Raw genomic sequence first — 20,861 nt, 5'->3', positions numbered from 1 at the left:
GATCAACAAAATCAGAAAAAGTGATAAGGATGGACTTGAGAGAAAAAAAAAGGATAAAGACCTGACCAGAAATAGGTTAGTTTCGAAGCTAATTTCTAAAAGCCGTCCAACACATGCCAGCATATAAAATGAACATTAAACTGAATATGATGATGCTGATGATTTTGCTTTGCTTTTAAAATGATAAAATACTGATCCATTTTTATGAAAAGTACCCCAAATTTGGCCAAAGTCAAATTCTGGTTCAACTCTTGCAGTTAAGCTTTATTTAAACGTCATTAGTATTCATAATTCTATTACACTATATTCCAAGGGTTTTGCATTGCAAATTTAGTAGAATTCCAGCACATTTGTTATTGCTTGTAATAATAGTAGTGAACCTGCTATATATATATTGCATGCTTCATGCCAAATTGGGGACAATTCTATTTGGTAATTTGGGAACTTACTGGGTTTAAGGTAAGTAGTACCATTAGTAATCTGCAAACGACATCTCGGCTGGCTTGGACATACCTTAAGATTGGCCCCAGAAAGAATTGCCAACCAAGTGCTCCAATGGATCGCTGATGGAAAACGAAGAGGAGGAAGATGAAGTGAACTGGAAGCAGACGATCAAGAAAGATTTGATTGCAACAGGAAGAAACTGGAGGGACGTTGTGAATCTGGTTTCACACAGAAAATGGTTTACTTTGACTGCCTCGTATGTCACAGGATGCAAGAATTCCTAAGTCTAAAGGATAAGGTGCTTACGCTTTCAGTGAAATGTGTGACTTTTATCTCAACCACTTGCCTGGCTTTTTTTTTTCTTTTTTTTTTTTTTTGCTTGTTTTTGTTTTTCCTTCTTGGTTGACAAAAATGGTTACTGCTTTGTATCTAGTTTTATACTTGCAAAACAATTACTACCAACGAACTATAAGCAGAAAAATGTTGCAAAATAATAACAATACTATTCCACCGATCAGCTATTAAGTTAATGCAAAAATAATGTCGTTTTTTGACATTCAACTTCATGTCAAAAAGCATTATTTTTGCACCAACCTTATATCATTTAACTCCTGCATCCGCGCTAGCATTACTTTTTATATTGCTTCCAAAAATTACCTGCATTTTTTTTATAATCAATGTCATTTGGAAAAAAAAAAAGCAGTTGCTATCGGGTTTACAAACAATACTAATACTTCAAGTTAGCTGTTTTTGATGTTTTCTATGATGTTGCTTGACAAACAGATATGACACACTGGTTTTCATTAGATCACCGAAGTTAAACGATATTGAGCCTGGTCAGTAGCAGATGGATGACTGTTTATGAATAATAGACACTGTATGTGTGAGGACAAAGATACCTTTCTGCAAAAATTAATATCGCCATCTTCCTTGGCCGGGATATACAACTAGGGATCACTTGTGAATTTAATGTTGAAGAGCAGAAAGTAGTCCATTTTTTATCACTTCCTCCGTTGTTATCCTTCGCTTTCTTTTGTGAACTGAACCTGCTATTTCAACTGTTCTACATCTACTAATCCAAGAACTCTTATCCATTCTTCAACATGGCCATACCATCGCAGTCTCCTGTTCAACACACACCTCTCCATACAGTCTAGATTCAATCTTTCTCTGAAAATATCAGATCTTAGCTCTTCTTTACCGCTAACATTACGCATCTATCGTACCATGCAACGCATGTCCTCAATCGTCATTGGTTAGGTTTTATTTTATATATTACAATTCATACACACACTTGATAGACACTTCTCTTGGTTGACGGTGGTCTGCTAGCTATTAATTGAAGTTCCTTTAACTTTCAAGTCTTGCAATTACACTAGCACCTACTCCTCCCTGTGCTCCAATGGTATCGATAAAGTAATGAAACTTCTAAAGCGATCCACCACATCTAAGTTCTTATACATCTTTATAATCTTACACTGACCATGTTTTTATAAGATGTTAAGCGAGATTTCAATCGCAGTTTGTGAGAAAACGGATAAAACAATGTTTAGGAGATAGAGGTGTTTGGACATTTTGCACTCCATTCTAAAAATAGCCAAAAGCAATAAAAAAAAAAAAAAAAAATGAAGTTTAACGCCATATTTTACATCAAAATAGTCGGCGTATCTTTTATGGGTATATAAGTCAACACAAGAGAGCAAAAAAAAAAAAAAAAAAAAAATTTCAGACTAGATTTACTTGTGGCTAAACGAGAAAGAGGGACAGACATTATCCAGAGCAACTCAAAGATCTAATCTGTTTAGAGTTGAGATTTAACATTTCAAATATCAGTTAGGTAAGACTTGTCACCACAATAACTTTTATTAATTCACTCTAAAATTTGAAATCTCTGCAAGTTTGAAAACTTGTAACTTTGGTTAAAAATGTTGAATTGGTAATGAAAAGTTAAAGGTTATGGGGCATTTCATGCTCATCACGAAATGGTGAAACTCGGTGAAATGCATATCTAGTTTAATAAATATTGGTGAGTGACACATAACCATGAAACATCCTCATTCAACATTTTATATATGTTTTTTCTCTTTCTGTTTCGTTCCTCTCTTTGTTTCCCTTCCTCTCTTTCTTTTCGTTCCCCCTCCCTCTTTCTTTTCGTTCCCCCTCTCTCTTTCTTTTCGTCCCCCCTCTCTCTTTCTTTTCGTCCCCCCTCTCTCTTTCTTTTCGTCCCCCCTCTCTCTTTCTTTTCGTCCCCCCTCTCTCTTTCTTTTCGTTCCCCCCCTCTCTTTCTTTTCGTTCCCCCCTCTCTTTCTTTTCGTTCCCTCTCTCTCTTTCTTTTCGTTCCCCCTCTCTCTTTCTTTTCGTTCCCCCTCTCTCTTTTCGTTCCCCCTTTCCCTTTCTCCCTTCTTTCTCTGCCCCTTCCTTATCTTAATATGTTCGTAGATTTCAACTAAACATTTCTTTTGTTTCCTTTTTTTTTTATTATTCCATCCCAACTTTATCCATCCTCCTTCACTTTCTCTTATTTCACCTTTTTTATTTTAACATTCTCCACTCGCTTTCTTTCTTACACACACACACACACACATTCCGTGCATCACAACGGCCACAGCATCGGAAGCAGCAGCAGTGATAAATCCTGGTAACTCCAATAGTAATATTGATAATGAAAGTACAATTTCTCTAGGTTTACAAAACAAGTGGAGAGGACGCTGTGCGTGTATAGGTGGGGAGGGGAGCTACAGATCATCTAAACATGTGGCAGCAATAGTAGTAGTAGTAGTAGTAATGTTTCAAATAATAAGCAGATTGAACACAGCGAGAATTGCATCGTTATTTGCCTGTCCGCCTGTCAACAAGGCATGCTGCTAAAACTTGTCTCTCTCCAAACTCCCAATAACTGGGATGGCCACGACGATGCTCTCTGACGATTTATCACCGTCATGGGACGAAGTCCTTCTCGACTGCGATTACCCATATGGAACTCTGGTTATCTTGTCGAACCAGGTAGGTCTTTTAGTGCTAGTACCATTAGTTGGTAATCTTCTGGTTTTAGTTTTTACACAAGACATTTTCTGGCCATACATGGACCCCCCCCCCCAAAAAAAAAAAGATTCCAAGTTATAACGTTAACATCATTACTTTTCACACACGTGTGTGTGTGTGTATATATATATATATATATATATATATATATATATATATATATATATGTATGTATAATGTGTGTGTGTGTGTGTATATATGTATGTATAGTGTGTGTGTATATATGTATGTATAATGTGTGTCTGTGTGTATATATGTATGTATAATGTGTGTGTGTGTATATATGTATGTATAATGTGTGTGTGTGTGTATATATATATATATACGTGTGTGTGTTTAAAATAATCTACATTTTTTTAATATCCAGTAAATCTTGCATTTCTTGGTCTTCGAGCCAAGATAAAAGTGTAGTATCTATTCTGATGCTACGCTTCAATTTTTTGTTCTGTTAATGGAGGTGAAATCCTTCACGACTGAGACAATTTTTAATTTTTGTTCTTTTAAAACATTAAAAAAACGACCCTAGTCTAACTCTGCTCTCGTGGGAAGGCAAAGTAAATACGAACTTGCATACGCGTGCTAATCGAAAAAAAAAAAAACATGTTTCTAAAAGCCGTATCTTTTATTTATTTTACTTTTGTTCGCTTCAAGACGCATTGCCACTGAAGCGCAAGGGACTACTGTGATAGGGGCCATGTTTTTTATCAATCTTTGGTGGGGGGTAGCAAGGTATTTGTTCACATTACATTTAAATTTCCGCGTGTTGATACAGTCGGGAAACAGGGAGCAGCGAGATAATTTTAAAGACAAGCGGTCTGAAAAAAGTTGTTAGGGTAGAAAATATTTCGGCATCTGAGGAATTTTACAATGAAAGGGTACGTTTTGCAGCTTGTCAGGTGAGTGGGTGATATGGATGTTGACCGGTGGGGATAGGGGCGCTACAAGTGCAACAAGTTCGTCGGGGCACATTCCATAGAAGTACTATTCCACATTCCATAGAAAGGGCCATGCGACTAAATTTAATTTTTAATGTTTTATATTTATTATAAATCTATCACCAAATTATAAGATATCATGCATCTTAAACTGAGTCACCCAAAAATGTTTATTTTTAAATTTTTATTTTATTTTTAAATTTTTATTTTATTTTTTAAATTTTTTTTCTTCATAACCCAAAACGAGGCGTATTAACAGTTGGATAGAAGAGGTTACTATTTGGGCTCATCTCTATATGGGGACTATGTAGAGAGATGAGCAACAAGCTGTTTGTTCGTATTACATTTAAACTTCTGCATGTCAGTACAGTCAAAGAAACGAGGAGGGAGTTCTAAAGTCTAACATTTTGAGGATGGGACAGAGGTTGGAGCTTGGCCGATAGTGCAGGACCTATTAGGTTGGAGATTCTTTTATTGAACCCTGTCTGAGAGACTAGTGGTAGATGCACCAGCCCAGATGTGGCAACATTGCTACATATATATGGACGAATGGTGGCTTTGTAGAGGTAAAGGATACTCTTAGGTGCAAGTAAATTTCTAGCACAATAGAGGGAACCCATCTTCTTTACAGGAGCCTTGGCATGTCCTTACGTTTCTGTTAAATTTTAATCCTTCTTTTAAGTGGCAATTGAAAACTTGGATAAAAAAAAAAACAACAACAACAAAAATGGTGGGGGTGGATGGTTGGGCTAAACTGTTGGGGTAGATACATAAGAAAGATCTCATAATCTGATTCCCTCCTCTCATGGCAGAATCAGTCATGCAAAATAGTCCTGAAGGGTCTGGGAGGATGGAAAAGCACTATTTCCACCTCCATTTAAATGATAGAGCACTAGAACACTGAATAAGCTTATCACTAATATTCTGAAGAAAGCCAACATTCGTTATCTGATAGAACTCTATAGTAAACGGCTATTGCAAGAATGCAAAGTAATTTGCAAGAGTGATCGAAAGGAATAGAATTTGTCATTTAGATTCAAGATAACATTGATAATGATTGTGAACTTCTAATGAGTGCAAAAAAAAAAAGTGAAACTTTGTTAAAAAAAATATCAATGTTATCACTTCTACGAGTTCTAATGTCAATCATTATTGGATAGCTTTTCCTGGAGTCTGAGTGACAGCAAGTCTCTCCATGTTTCTAGTACTCTCCGTTTCGTTCTTATTGTTATTCTTGCACCAGCTGATGAAGGATGGTAGTTTTTATTGGAATCTGAAGAACAATAAGTTTCCTTAAAATTCCAATACTGTATCTACTTTGCGTTTCCAGGAAGTCTTTTGTTCTTTAATTTTTGTTTTACTTTTGTCTTGTTTTAAATTGGATTTTAAAAGTTAAATTTAATTATGATTTCGTTTGATCATTGTATTATCAATCGAATCACATTGTTATAAAATTATAACTAATCTTATTGAGTAATGTTTTATTTATAAAGTGGTTGGATGTAAAAAGCTACCAAGACTTCAAATCTTTTAGTAAAAAAATGATTTACAAAGAAGTTTAAAAGACATTGTATTCAACAGTTTAAATGCTTCCAAATTCCTTTGAAATTTCGAATAGTCACAAAGTATTTTTTTTAACTATCACAAAAGATTAAAATCGCCGACTTGTTTATGAAGAAACAGAAATGCATTCTAATGGATTTAATTTAGCATTTAAATAAGTAAAAAAAAAATTAAAAAAAAAAAGATTTTTAAAAAAGGTATTTTAATATTAATATTAAAAATGATAACATGTAAGTCACATAGAGGCGAAAAAATAAACTCTTAGGACCCCGTGGAAATTTCACGGTGCTTTCTACATAAATCTGATTTGCAGTTATTTTTCGAAATAATAAACGTCTCTTAAAAAGAAAATCCTTTTTTTTTTTTTTTTTTTTTTTTTTTCATAAAAATAATTGTCATCATCCGCTTAACATTCTTTAACTAATAAAACGAATATCTCTCTTCTTTTATTTAAATTTGTATTAATTTAGTCAACGGCATGACATACTTTGATTTTGGAACGACTCATTGTAAAATGGGTAAAGTCGAATTTTTTACTTTAGCGCGTCAGATTGATCAATAACCGTCGGACAGTCTCATATTTTTTTTATAAGTGTGTGAACGGTGATGATGTACGTACCAAAAGGAACTTCCTTAGCCTGTTATCTGTATATATATATATATATATATATATATATCTATAAAAGTGAGAATTTGTACGTCAGCGAGGACACTTCTCAACCTGTATGGTCAAAGATTGTTTTATCTCCAAACTTGGAATTTGGTATATAAGGTATTCAGACATGTGAAAATTTTTTTAATTGTTTTCCATCCGGAACAAAGGTCTGCTAAGGGATCAAAATTAAAAATGATACTTTGGCGGGTGAGGGGTCATCGGATTTTTATCTGTTTGTCCACGGTTTCACGATATTTGAAAACCTTTTTTAAAGATCTTGGCAAATCCGTATAGTGGTTATCGGACTGGACTTGCTGTCTTTAGGTTTTGGTTTCGATCTCAGCTGGAGTATTTTTTTTTTTTTTTTTTTTTACCTACAAGAAGTGAACTGTTTAAAAAAATACATAATACTCGCACGCGCAGGTCTCGATTTCTTTCCATTATTTTATTTATTTATTTATTTTTATTTTTTTTACTTCATGTTTTAAGGAATTTAACGTTACGTCTAATACAGAGCAACACTGGATATATTTTCTAGTTATTATATAGGCTATTATTATTTTTATTATATAGGCTATTATTATTTTATTATATAGACTAGCAAGACTCGTGGAAATTCCACAGTTGTTTCCTTTTAGGAGTTTGTGACAGATTTTCATTCTCTGAACGTCCAGTACAAACACAGACCTCACAATATTATTGTAACACCTTTGTTCAAGTTGAAACATACTTATCGAAGTTCTGTTGTTTCAGAATATATTTAGTTATAGAATCTATTTCCAAAGCTCTTGTAGGAGTTTATAACATATTTCCATTTTATCCCACGGTATTTTTGTACCAATTTTGAACAGAACAAACACTTTGGTTATAGTTTGAAAACCATTAAATTGTATTTTACGTATTTTGATTCTTCAGACTTTTGCTTTTTGACCTTCTTTAGGTGTAGCTTGTCGAACTCTGGACTCTTTCTACCGAACTCTGGACTCTTTCTACCGAACTCTGGGGACATGCATGGAATTTAGGACACAACTATTTATTTAATCGACAGGGGTAGCTTGTTCCATCAGCCATAACGGGGTAGAAGTCCTAAGTAATTCATAATTGTATTTTTAATGTCGCTCACACTGAGGATTGAACCTTCAACCTCCAGAAGAGTGTAACATTCAACACGAAAACAGTAGTCCGAATAGGCCATCGTCATCTCAAAACTTTAGAATCTTCAGTAATTTTCGAAACAAGAGCAACATCAGATGAAATTTGTAAAAAAAAATTTTTTTAAATAAAAAACTTCACATACATTGTATTTCTATCGATCCTTTTATTCAAAAAGAGGGTACAAACATAAAAAATACTTTAGTGACATTCTTATGTCATCTGCCAACTTGGGGACGGCTGTTCTGATTTCTTCTTAGGAAGAATTCGCTTGCACGTTCAACTGTAGCCAGCCAATAGATACATGTGTTCGTTAATACAGTCTTTTTTATCGATCTTTTATTTCATGCCTGGAATGGGGGGGGGGATGAAGGACAGAAAGCATAAGGAAACTGGTCGATACAAGAGGGGGTTGTCATGAGATGAATTTTTATATACTTTTTGACCAGCTAAACTTAAATCAGTTATGATTGTGTGTGTGTGTGTGTGTGTGTGTGTGTGTATGTAATATATATATATATATATATATATATATATATATATATATATATATATATATAGGATGGTGCAATAAACTTAAAAGTAGTAGGTGGTTAAATTAACAAATTAACATATAGAAAATAAACTAAATATAACTTAAATGAGGAAAACAGAATTAAATGTAATTATTGTTATTGGTAATAAACTAACACTCGAGACATTTCAATAGGTCAAAAAAGAAATTTAAAAAAAGAAGTCAAATATTGGTAATTGCAAAATATTGAAATGAACAGATTATGATGGATTAAAATAAACTAAATCAGAATATAAGTTTGAAGCAGAATAAGTGAGAAATTTAACCTAGATTACTATAAAGAGAATAATGTGAGAACTACAAGTATAAAATTAAGCATAGGAGTTTAATAAAGATGACAATCAAAATACTGAATTAAGAATATGAAGAAATTTCGATAAAATTATAAATCGAAAAATGTGTGCAAAATCGAATTATGACCCTTACACTGCCTCGATATATTGAATAATACGGGAATAGTAAAAATTAAAAAAAAAACAAAGATAACATTTTCATATTAAGATGAGGCTAGAAATGATAGATTTAACATTTAAATTAATGACATAAACAGTATGAGATGAAGATAAATATTAATTAAAATTATTTAAATAAACCTTTTAATTGTATTTTTTCTTTAAAAAATAGCATGTAAAAGGTAAATAATAAACAAATATGTCGTAACATGTAAGTAACAATTTATTGGAAACTAAGGAAACTTGAGAACTGAATAGATCAACATAAAGACTACAAGGTGTAGTTTAGGAGTTGGAGAGTAAATCAACAAATAAATCGGAGAGGAAAATAATTATAAAAATAAAAAAAACATTAAAAGATTAAATTAAGATGAAAATAGAAAATTGTAGAAATACCATTTAAAAATAAGAAATACAAAAGTAGGATACTTACTTAATTCGAAGGGAATTGAAAAAATAAATAAAATAAATGTGGATGAAGCAGGTGAGTCCAATTGCTTGATCCCTTAAAATAGATTATGAATATATATATATATATATATATATGTATTTTGATGTCTGAAGAGTAGCTATTTTGGGAATATTTTGAAATGATATAATATTTGAATTTGTTCAAATGGTTATGAAACAATTGTAACACACAAGGAAATATACAATATGGTGTTCTTATTTTATATTTTGTTGTCTTGATTTTTGCAAAAGTATTTGTGTGTGTGTGTGTGTTAGTTTTTTCTCTCTCTGACATTGCTATTAAGTCTTTTTTTTCTACTTAAAAATGATAAAAATGAACTTCTTAATGAACCCAGTCATGAGCGACTATATGAAAGTTAACTCGCCAATCTTTCACGAAAAACACCCGTCTAGCTGAATCCACTGTGAAAAATTTCCCCCACTCTATATCTGTGCCTAAATCAAAACGCGGATTCCATGAACAAAGCTTCTTTCTTAGAACTGCACGCCTGTGGAACTCTGTTCCGTCTGCCTGCTTCCCACCAGACTACAACTTGGATGTCTTCAAGTCCAACGTTAACAAATTCCTAATGAACCGCTCCCTTAAGTAAACACTTCGTCAAATCTCCACACTAACGTAATGTACTTGCAATAACCCTTATCCCTGAGTGGCTTCCGGGCCTTGATAAGTGGTGATCACTGTGTAAAAAAAAAAAAAAAAAAAAAAAAAAACTAATTTGCATATTCCTTTGAAAAACAAGTGTTACCTCATTATTTATCCATTTTTATGATTTCTTATTAGACTAGCGGGGCTACCCGGCATTGCTCAGGACCGTATAAACAATGAAAAAAATTGAATTAATTTGATTCCGCTGAGCTCTATTAATGCATAGTTTCTCTGCTTAATTGTGTAGAATTTTAGATGAAAACGGTTTAGCACACAGAAATATTTGTGTGTATATATATTAATCGTCCACATACAGTACTGTTTCGCTGTCTCACAGCTCATCAGTGTGGCTAGACAGGCAACTGCCTCAAGCCAGGCTTGAAACCTGACCGCTCAAATGAGTCATTATGCTTGTGACCTTGTCAAAGTGTGCAAAATGTCTATCAAACTCCTCTCTTAACATTACAGAGTTGACATTTCATATATAGTGTGTTTGGACCTGCAGCACACTTTCGATTTGGTTTTTAGACGGTAAAAATTGTTGCTAAGGGGTTAAAATTGAAAAAAAAAACAAAAAAACAGTTGACCTTGGCAGAAGTAGTCGACTAAACCTGTTTACATATACAAATCTATATTTATTTTTTTAACTATTTTTATGCATATGGGCGTGGCTCAGATGCTAAGGAATGAGACTAGAGAGTTGTATGCTTTGGTTTCGATTCTAGCTGATGACACCCAAGTCATGTTTTGGAAACTTTTGATATCACTACTATATATTAGGTATAGTGAAATAATCGCTAGAGGATTGGTTCTATAATAATACATACGTAATCTGCATGAATTAAAATATCATATTTAAAAATTAATTTTTATATTTTTCTTATCATTCGTTGGAAAACTATTTAGTCGGTAAGTCACCTGCAATTGTGGCACCAACTTGCTTTCTCGAATTCACAATAGTCCTAATGTTATTTAAGGGATCATCAGTTGTTTACCATGAAATACTGTTTCGGGGATTTAAAATTTATTAAGGTAATGTTATTTCTTTTTAAATAAAATGTTATGAAATTATTGGATGTAAATAGCTTTCAAAACTTGTCATTTTCTACTTGTCATATATGATGATATACTAAGAATTTGAAAAGCAGTTTTAATGATTTTCTATTCATAGAGTTTAAAAGCTTACAAACTTGTTTGAAATTTCTAAAACTCAACAAAAAAAATCAAAGTTACTCATAACAGTATTGTTTTCATTTTTATTAACGTTGACAAAAAAAAATGTTTTCAAGTGAAATAACATTCCACGTAAGTGTTATGAGTAATTTATAACGTTGAAATGCTTGAAAAGAGTCGTAGACGTTTAAGGAGAATTTAAAAAATACAGGTTTTAAAAAAGCCATTATCTTTCAAAAGAAAATAATTCTGTGTTTAATAACTTCAATGTTTTTGGATGTTGAGTTAAGATTAATCTTATAATTTTTGTTTGAATGAAATGGTAGGGCATCAGAATGAAGTTAATTCTGGCTCATGAACTTAAATTAAGGTTACTTCGACAAAAATAAATTTTCCAAGAAAATTGGGAGAAAAAGTGTGAGAGTGCTATCTCTGAAAGAAGTTTGCCCACTTTTGATTTAGTGCACAATTTCTTTTAGCAAATAAAAACGCAATAATTGATAACCAGCGTAAGTGTCTTACGAAAAATGTTCTCAGTGTCGATGAGTAGAGTAAGAGTACATTTGAATTACGGAGTGTAAACTCCCTTCACTTTTATTTATGACTAAAAAGAATAAAATCTTGATCTGTAAATATAAAATCGATAAAAACTATCGAAAATCATTTGGTATAAATCACTAACAAAACAATTTTTTATTTGTTAGGAAATATGAAAATCTCGTCCTTTTTTTTCCTGTTGAGGTTCTAAGATGCCTAAAAGCTTTCTACTTGAATAGTTTCTTCTCTCTAACTGCTAGACTTTGGAAGTCCCCACCTGTTTCCTGCTTCCTTGACTGTAGTAATCCACAGAAGTTTAAATGTAGTGTGAACACATATCTCGCCTCTCAACTCCCCACAGTCCCCTGTTAGACACTATCCCAGATATTATCCCTTTATCTCTAAATAGCAATATGCCCTATTTGTGGTAAAAATGATTTATAAAAAAAAAATAAATAAATTCCAAACAAATAGTGGATGCCATGACCAAAAATCCAAACCGAAACCTTGAAATCTTCAGTCTGGTTCTTTACCAATTGACCTATTTTGGACTTATAAATAGAATTTAAAACATAACCTTTAGAAAATAATTACAGCTTTGATGTGACGTCATCAATTTAGGAGTTACTTCAAAACATGAATTTAGACATATGTGATAATAAAAATTTAAAAAAATGAATGAATACATAAACATTTTCGATAGCGTTATTTTACTTCAACTATGTATTGTATGTAGTTTTTTAAATTATTTTTTCAAACAATTATATGATCTTCCCAGCCCAGCAAAAATATGGTGCAATTAGAGGAAGCATATCTTTGCTAGTCTTTCTTAAATTTCAAAAAAAGATATCTGAATTTTGACAAATGGCTTCTAACTTCTTTATATATATATATTTATAACTACTTAATTTACTCACATAAAATTAATAAACGAAAGTATAGATTTATGCATAAACTTTAAGTATTTACTTCAAAAGTGCTCAATACGTAGGTAGAGCTAGTTAGTAATTTATAAAATATATATGGCGATTAAGCTACACTGAATATTCCGCGTTTCATCCACTCTAGGGCTCTTCAGGCTTATGCACGCATAAGCCTGAAGAGTCCTAGATTGGATGAAACGCGGAATATTCAGTGTAGCTTAATCGCCATATATACACACACACACGATACGCGAATTACCATTAGCGTATAAAACGATGCTCTTTGCGTAAACAAATCGAGCTTAGGTATTTGGGACGATGCTTGACTGTTGTACAGTCGGTCGGGGTTCAATCTTGGCTTGAGGTAGTTGCCTGTCTAGCCACACTGATGAACTGTGAAACAGCGAAACAGTACTGTATGTGGATTATTTATATATATATATATATATATATATATATATATATATATAACAAATATTAAGTTTTTTTTTTTTTTTAAATCTACAGTCACATGTTTCAAATTTACACTCTCATCAGTGTAGGTGATAATTGCTGCCAGTTGGGGAATTCAAACTCTGTCACAAACTCATCCTTAACTCTGTGGACTAGTATTCAACCTCCAGGCTACCGGTAATTAGCACAGCAAGTAAGCAAATTAAGTTCTATTTATATTGACGGGCTGGCAGGCATAAACAGTAAATAGTCTGATATTCAATGACACTAAGTCGGAATATTGCATTGTGCTTAGATTGATCGATTTTTGTTAATTACCTAAAAAAGGCTCAACTTTTTCTTAAAGGAGCTTTATACATAATTATGAATTTTGGAATATATATTCTAGGCAACACTGCAAATAACATGTGCATATTATTTTGTTTGTTTGTTTAAAAAAATAATACACACATACATACGTGTGTATATGCACCTCCTAAATGTTAAAGTTTACAACGATAAAAATAAAATAAAAATGTACCATGTACATGTAAACTTATTTCCTTTTTCTTTTTTTTTTTTAACTTCCTAACACTACGAGGTGGGGGGCAACATTGATAGTATTACCCTAAGATTAGTTGCCCTATGTTGGCTAAAGAGACTAATCTACCCAACTACCTCAACCATAATTAGGGGAAAGAGTGGGACATATACCTTTTCCAAATGCTTCAAGGATCGACTGGGACCAGAATGAGACCACCATTTTTGATACTAACAAATTGGATATGTCCTCCTTTCTAGATTTGGAGCGAGAATCAGTTCTAGGAGCTCTTTAAATAGAGAAACTTTCTCAAAGAAAACTATTTTAACTAGAAGAAAACGAGGATCTAAGCATTGGTGGTGAAAAGAGAGAAGGTTGTGGTAATGGCATCTAAGCAAGTTGTTGCTGTGAATATTTTGTAATAGAGGGAACAGAGATTGGGGAGTTGAGCACCTACCATGAAAATAACGAAAGAGTAGAGAATAACCAACAATGACTATTTTGTAAGAAAGGAGCTGTAAGGATCATCCCCCCCCCCCACTACCACCACTTGTTTCCTACAATATATCCCAACGTTCATAATGATCAGTTGATTAGTTTAGGAAATTATTCTGTACATAGAAATGTATAAATATATCTAGCTTTATATAAAGAGAACAGACATTTCTAGCCTGTCTCTGCTCTATCATTATTTTCATGGTGACTGCTCGTCTGAACTCAAATCTATGGTCTCGCCTTGGCAAACTTTCACAAAAATCATGCGTCTAGCTACAACCACTATCAACAATTTTCCCCGCTCTTTATCTGTACCTAAATCTAAATGTGGATTCCATGAACTAAGCTTCTTTCCTAAAACTGCCCGCTTGTGGAACTCTGTTTCGCTGGCCTGCTTTCCAACTAACTACAATGTGGTTGTCTTCAAGTCCAATGTAAACAAGTTCTTGCTAGGCCGTCTTCTTAAATAATCAGATTATACCAAATTTCCATTATTAACAATTGATACACTGTTGTTCTGATGATTACCGTACACACATTAACCCTTATCCTCAAGTTGCCCTCGGGCCTTGATGACCCCCTTGTGTGTGTGTATATATATATAATATATATATATATATATATCTCATTTAAGGAAGGTTAAAAATATAAGATACAACTCTTTATGTATTGGACATGTGTATTATCTATAACTACACAAATAAACAAACTTGAATGTTTTCAGCACAATAGCTCTTCTTCTCCCACTTGTCTTTGGCGGCAACATAGAGAACAATGCAATCATCCTTTCTGCGTGTGCGAACATAAATGTCTTTCTTGTAGAACGTGACCTCAACTTAATATAACATGTACACAATCGCAACAACGAACGCCAAAGTGGAACCGATTCCCTGGATAAATGTCATCTATTATTGCCCCCCCTCTTCTCTCTCTCTCTCTCTCTCTCTCTCTCTCTCTCTCTCTCTCTCTCTCTCTCTCTGGAGAGAATAGATATTCTTTCAGCGATGAGGAGTTTATCATGAAACAAGTGTTGTGCAATTCCGAACTGCACTTGATATGGAGAATCCAGGACATAAAAAAACAATGAGATTGACTGCCGTAATTTGGGAGACATCCGTCTCTTTGGCTAGAAGGTCTAGACTATCCTACTATTCTCTGCATTACCTCGGGGAGAAAGTCACTTTACAGTCATTATCAAACATATTACACATCGTATTTCAAAATGGTTACCCATTTAAGTATTTATCAAGTTCAATGTTGTTTAACTTTGGTGTTCTGCATCATTCTTATTGCTTAAAATGAGTGTCAAGGGAAAATCCAAGACGGTAAGAAGCACTACTGGAGCATGCAGTGTTATTTTGGAAATTTATTTCTCCAATGTGAGACTACAGGCGCTCTCGATCGCTCAACGATCGTTAACTCCAACATTATTCCTGTAGTCTCGTCATCCATCTTCTCTTCTGGCCTTGTTGTCGTCTCTCACATTGATGGCTGAAAAAAAAAAATTGTATAGTCTTTTGACAACTTGTGCTCTCCCACTTGGCAACAAATGCTTGCCCCAATGCTCTGTGCTACAGATTTCTTTTTCATCTTCTCTTCTGGCCATGTCGTCGTTTCTCACATTGGTTGATGAGGGGAGAACACAATGGCTTACAAGTATGAAAAGAAATAAGACAACACCATAGAAAACATTCTGTGGAGATCAGTTGGGTTCTAGGTGCATATGTGATGCAATCGTGCAAAAACCACCTTCTGCCAAGGCTGTGTTCCTCAGTTGCTGTCAGCTCATTGCAATTTACTTGAAGTCACAATTTGCATTCGTGTTAAGCTCGCAACTGTCCTCAACTCAAAACTGTCTTAAATCGTCACAAATGCAAGACTGTCCTCTGTTCTTAACTGTCACAAAATTCATTGCCATTCCTCAAACTGCATATAAACAAGATGTTGCGAGCCGATCTCTGCTCTATCATTTTCATGGCAAGTACTCGTCTGAGCTCCAATCTATGGTTCCCTCCCTTTGCCAAACTTCCATGACAAATACTCGTCTAGCTGAAAACACTATCAATAATTTCTTCCACTTTTATTTGTGCCTAAACCTAAATGAGAATTCCGTGAACAAAGCTTATTTTCTTAGAACTGTAGTTGTAGAACTCTGCTCCATTTGCCTGCTTTCCAGTTGACTACAATATGGTCGTCTTCAAGTCCAATATAAAAAAAGTTCTTGATGAGTCGTAATCAAATTTACCAAATTTTCACTACTTACGATTACTATGGCATTGTCCTATTCACTACTCATTAATCTTTATCCTTTAGTGGTCTCCAGGCCTTGATAAATGGTGAATCATTAGTAAAAAAGAACTAACTCTAAATATATTGACCTCTATTATTCGGTACTTTTGTCCCAAATCAGTGCCAACAATCCTATTATCAGTTGCCTTTGCATGCTTTGGTGAACAACTTCTTATACATTTGTTTTGCTGATAAACTTATTTCCTTTTTCTTTTTTTTTTTTAACTTCCTAACACTACGAGGTGGGGGGCAACATTGATAGTATTACCCTAAGATTAGTTGCCCTATGTTGGCTAAAGAGACTAATCTACCCAACTACCTCAACCATAATTAGGGGAAAGAGTGGGACATATACCTTTTCCAAATGCTTCAAGGATCGACTGGGACCAGAATGAGGCCACCATTTTTGATACTAACAAATTGGATATGTCCTCCTTTCTAGATTTGGAGTGAGAATCAGTTCTAGGAGCTGTTTAAATAGAGAAACTTTCTCAAAGAAAACTATTTTAACTAGAAGAAAACGAGGATCTAAGCATTGGTGGTGAAAAGAGAGAAGGTTGTGGTAATGGCATCTAAGCAAGTTGTTGCTGTGAATATTTTGTAATAGAGGGAACAGAGATTGGGGAGTTGAGCACCTACCATGAAAATAACGAAAGAGTAGAGAATAACCAACAATGACTATTTTGTAAGAAAGGAGCTGTAAGGATCATCCCCCCCACTACCACCACTAGATTGCAAAATCGATTTTGTACTCTATCCAATCAAGAAAGAGTGCTCTAAGCAGAGCCTATCCAGATGTGGTAATAGTATTCCATCTTAGAATGTATCTGACAATCAGATACATAAAAGATTGCATCAGGAGTGCAATACTTCCTGGAGCAATAGAATGATCCAAATATTCTTCAGCAACCTTAACATCAGAGTTAATATATATTTCCCAGTTTACATCTTCAGTGAAAGTCGGTCTTGGAAGCTTATAAAAACAAGGAGCTTCTTTAAGGAAAGCGGACCATTCATTTTGACTAAGGTAAAACAAGGATCTAAACATTGGTGGTGAAAGGGCGGAAAAAACTTAGTTTTAGAGATGTTACAAATAACAAGTTACTCTATTGCACCACATGCTTCAGATCAGCAGAAAGAGTGAGAGCGAAAGCGTCAGGAACACCTTGATCACCAATGCTCTTCGAGGTGTTGCCATAGACAATTGTGTCGTCTGCATTGATGTCAATTTTTATTACCAATAAGTGTATGGTAATGAGAAAGAAACGGCCAAATACAGAATGGAGTTTTAACCGATTGTTATATGCACTTCTGAGAAAGAAGCTTTGCTCATGGAATCTACGTTTGGATTTAGGCACAGATAAAGAGTGAGGAAAATTATTGACAGTAGTTTCAGCCAGATGGGCGTTTCTCGTGAAAGATTGGCGAGGGGGGGGACCAGAGATTGGATCTCAGACAAGCACTTGCCATGGAAATAACGATAAAACAAAGACAGGCTCGCAACATCTCTTCTGTGGGAGAGAGGCTGCAGGGAAGAGAAAAGGGCATCCCCCACTAAGCTACGAAGTCTATTTTGTACTCTGTCAAGGCAGGATAGGCTGTTTTTAGCAGTTCCTGTCCAGATGTGGCAGCAGTACTCCATCCTTAGATGTTCTTGGCTTTTATACAGATAGAGAATTGCATGTCACAAAACTATATGTTGGTAGATATAGAATGGATCATTTATTGAATAATCGCATACAAGCAAAATTTGGGAGATAGAAGGGACTCTTTATGCCAGGGCATTTCGAAGCCTAATGCTTCTCATCAGAAGAGTAGAGAAGGTGCTAGGTAGCATGGGGAAGATGCGGCATCTAGCGAAGGGTTCATTAGGGGCGAAAAAGATCAAGAGGAATTATAGAATGTTGGGGGAAGCTTCATTGAATTCTAAATAAATAAAGGAGAAGTTTGTTATATATAGTATGATATATAAGATTGTATATGGTCTTTAACATAGTGTTGAGTTTAAGTTTTAAATTTATGGAGTGGTATTTTTGACAGATGCAACCTAAACGGCAAATGGCGAATATAAAAACGCTTATAATTTTTTTTTTTTTTTTTCTTAATTATAAACGTTTTTATATCCGCCATTTGCCGTTTAGGTTGTACCCGTCAAAAATACCACTCCATAGATAATAGACACCCCACAAACCGTTAAACTTTTACCATGCAGCAACAATACACCCCCAATTTTAACCCTAAAACATATACCCCTTAAACTCGACACTATGCTAAAGACCATATACAATCTTGTATATCATACTATATATATAAGCTTCTTTATTTATTTAGAATTCAATAAAGCTTCCCCCAACATTCTATGGTCCTGGATATGACCTTAAACTATATCCGATGGTGAGGGCCCCAGCTTGCAGGCCTTAGGGAGTGTGGAGCCACCCTTTAATTGCCATTGCTCCAAGGTCCACTCTGACCCGGAGTGGTGGCACCTGTTAGGGTCCCAGCTATGGGTTAAATAGAATACGACTTAAAAAACAAATATACTATATTAAAAAATCGTTCGTCAAAATCACCAGATTCGGCATTAAATAACCTGAAAAGGGTTGATATGCCGTAAAACAAAACAACCAACCAACATTTTATAATTCCTCTAGATCTTTTTCTCCCCTAATGAACCCTACGCTAGACGTCGGATGTTCCCCATGCTACCTAGCACCTTCTCTACTCTTCTGATGAAAAGCATTAGGCTTCAAAGTGCCCTGGCATAAAGAGTCCCTTCTATCCCCCAAATTTTGATTGTATTCCATTATTCAATAACTGATTCATTCTATACCTACCAATATATAGTCTTGTGTGTTCATTTCATACTCTTGTCGTCTTATTATCATATATATATATATATATATATATATATATATATATATATATATAATTATTTACTATAATAATGATTAACTACCTACAGACACTGGTGTTTCATCCTTTCAAGAATCTTCAGTGCAAGGTGTCACAATTAACACCAGTCAATAGATTCGAACCCGGTGACAGAAGCCGTCTCTGGCTATATAAGCAAGGACCCAATCCATTCAGCTACAGTTAACTGCGAGAAATGCTGTTGAATTTTAAAGATTTATTTTTAAAATATTTTTTAACATCTCTCAGTGATCTAATCATATGATGATCTGGCATAAGAGCTAGATGGACCGACTTTTAATTCAACTGAAAGTGCTCAACGATAAGAAACGAGTTTCTTAAAGGGGCTGACATAATTATTTACTATAATAATTATTAAATACCTACACGCACTAGTGTTTCATCCTTTCGGGAATCAAAAGTGGGAGTATCTTATCGAATGATGGCACTCTTGATGCAGAAATAAGACAGAGAATCAGCAAGGCATCAGAAGCTTTTGGAAGATTACAAGATAGTCTGGTCTGACGGTGATCTAACTCTGACAACTAAAATTTCAGTATATCAAGCATTTGTAGTACCATCCCTACTCTACGCATCTGAAACTTGGACCTTGTACCGGTCACATATAGAATTGATCAAGAGGTTCCATCAGCACTGCCTTAGACACATTCTTGGTTTAAAGTGGTATAGCTTTGTCCCTGATACATGTCTTAAATAAGGCCAAAACAACCAGTATTGCTACCATTGTTATTAAGAACCAGATGCACTGGCCGGGTCATCTTATCTGGCTTGAAGACTATCGACTCCCAAAACAGTTGTTCTATGGTGAGCTCTTTCTTGGAAAAGACCCCAGCACAAGCCCAACAAACGTTTTCATGATAGCATCAAGGAGAGTCTGGTGAGCTTTCATATTCCTGTTGGGAGTCCCTAGCGCATGATTGCAAGCAGTGGAGAACACTGATATATAGGGGCGCAGAACACTTTGAAGCAGCCAAGATAGATCAAGCGAAGCTCAAGAGAGCATGTAGGAAATGCCAAACCTTGCCGCCCAACTATGGAGATCTCTGGATTTGTAAGGTGTGTGATCGGGCTCTGTTGTCTAAGGCAGGTTTTGTTAATCATATGAAACTGCACGATGATACAGGTTCCGCTACTGTCAGTTTCATCCAAACCAATGAACGTTTTCAGTGTCATGTCTGCTTGAGGATGTGCAAGTCGCTGGTCGGACTAAAAAGTCATCTTCGGGCACATAGACTTTTAGTGACTGAGGGAGTGGCTCTCGTCTGACAAGACGTTGCAATCATCTATATATCTATAAAAGTGAATGTGTCTGTGTACATTTCCCTACGCAATAACTCTGTCAATTTTTAGTGTACAGACTCAAAATTTGATATACAAACAATAAAGGTTAAGGGGTCATAATAGGGGTCAAAGTTTAAAAAAAGTTTTTTGCTCAGCATACACCTCCAAACACCCGGACAACGCCGGACACCCATGCTAGTATATCTATAAAAGTGAAAGTATCTGTCTGTGTGTGTGTGTGTGAGTGTATCTGTGTGTCTACATTTCCCTATGCAATAACTCTGTCAATTTTAAGTCTACAAACTCGAAATTTGATATAGAGAGT

General features: G+C 34.6%; 1 protein-coding gene across 6 annotated transcripts in view; it reads left to right on the top strand.

Moving 5' to 3' along the window:
• Positions 1-20,861, top strand: part of LOC145248075 (protein PALS2-like) — a 203,812-nt gene that overhangs the window by 92,340 nt on the left and 90,611 nt on the right. For 2 of the 6 annotated variants that reach the window (XR_013863321.1, XM_080109853.1), the window contains exon 1: positions 3,012-3,447. The exons of the other annotated variants lie outside the window; for them this stretch is intronic. Coding sequence is in view for 1 of the 2 variants with exons in the window: in XM_080109853.1 (XP_079965979.1) it covers positions 3,384-3,447 (64 nt within the window). In the remaining variant the exon portion in view is untranslated. Of the gene's footprint in view, positions 1-3,011; positions 3,448-20,861 lie in introns of those variants that run through there. 6 annotated transcript variants of the gene reach the window in all.

Source organism: Euprymna scolopes, chromosome 26 (genome assembly GCF_053919585.1).
Source record: "Euprymna scolopes isolate OS-2025 chromosome 26, ASM5391958v1, whole genome shotgun sequence".
Taxonomy (NCBI): domain Eukaryota; kingdom Metazoa; phylum Mollusca; class Cephalopoda; order Sepiida; family Sepiolidae; genus Euprymna; species Euprymna scolopes.
The sequence above is the reverse complement of the archived record's forward strand: the minus strand, read 5'-3'. Positions and strand labels throughout refer to the sequence as shown.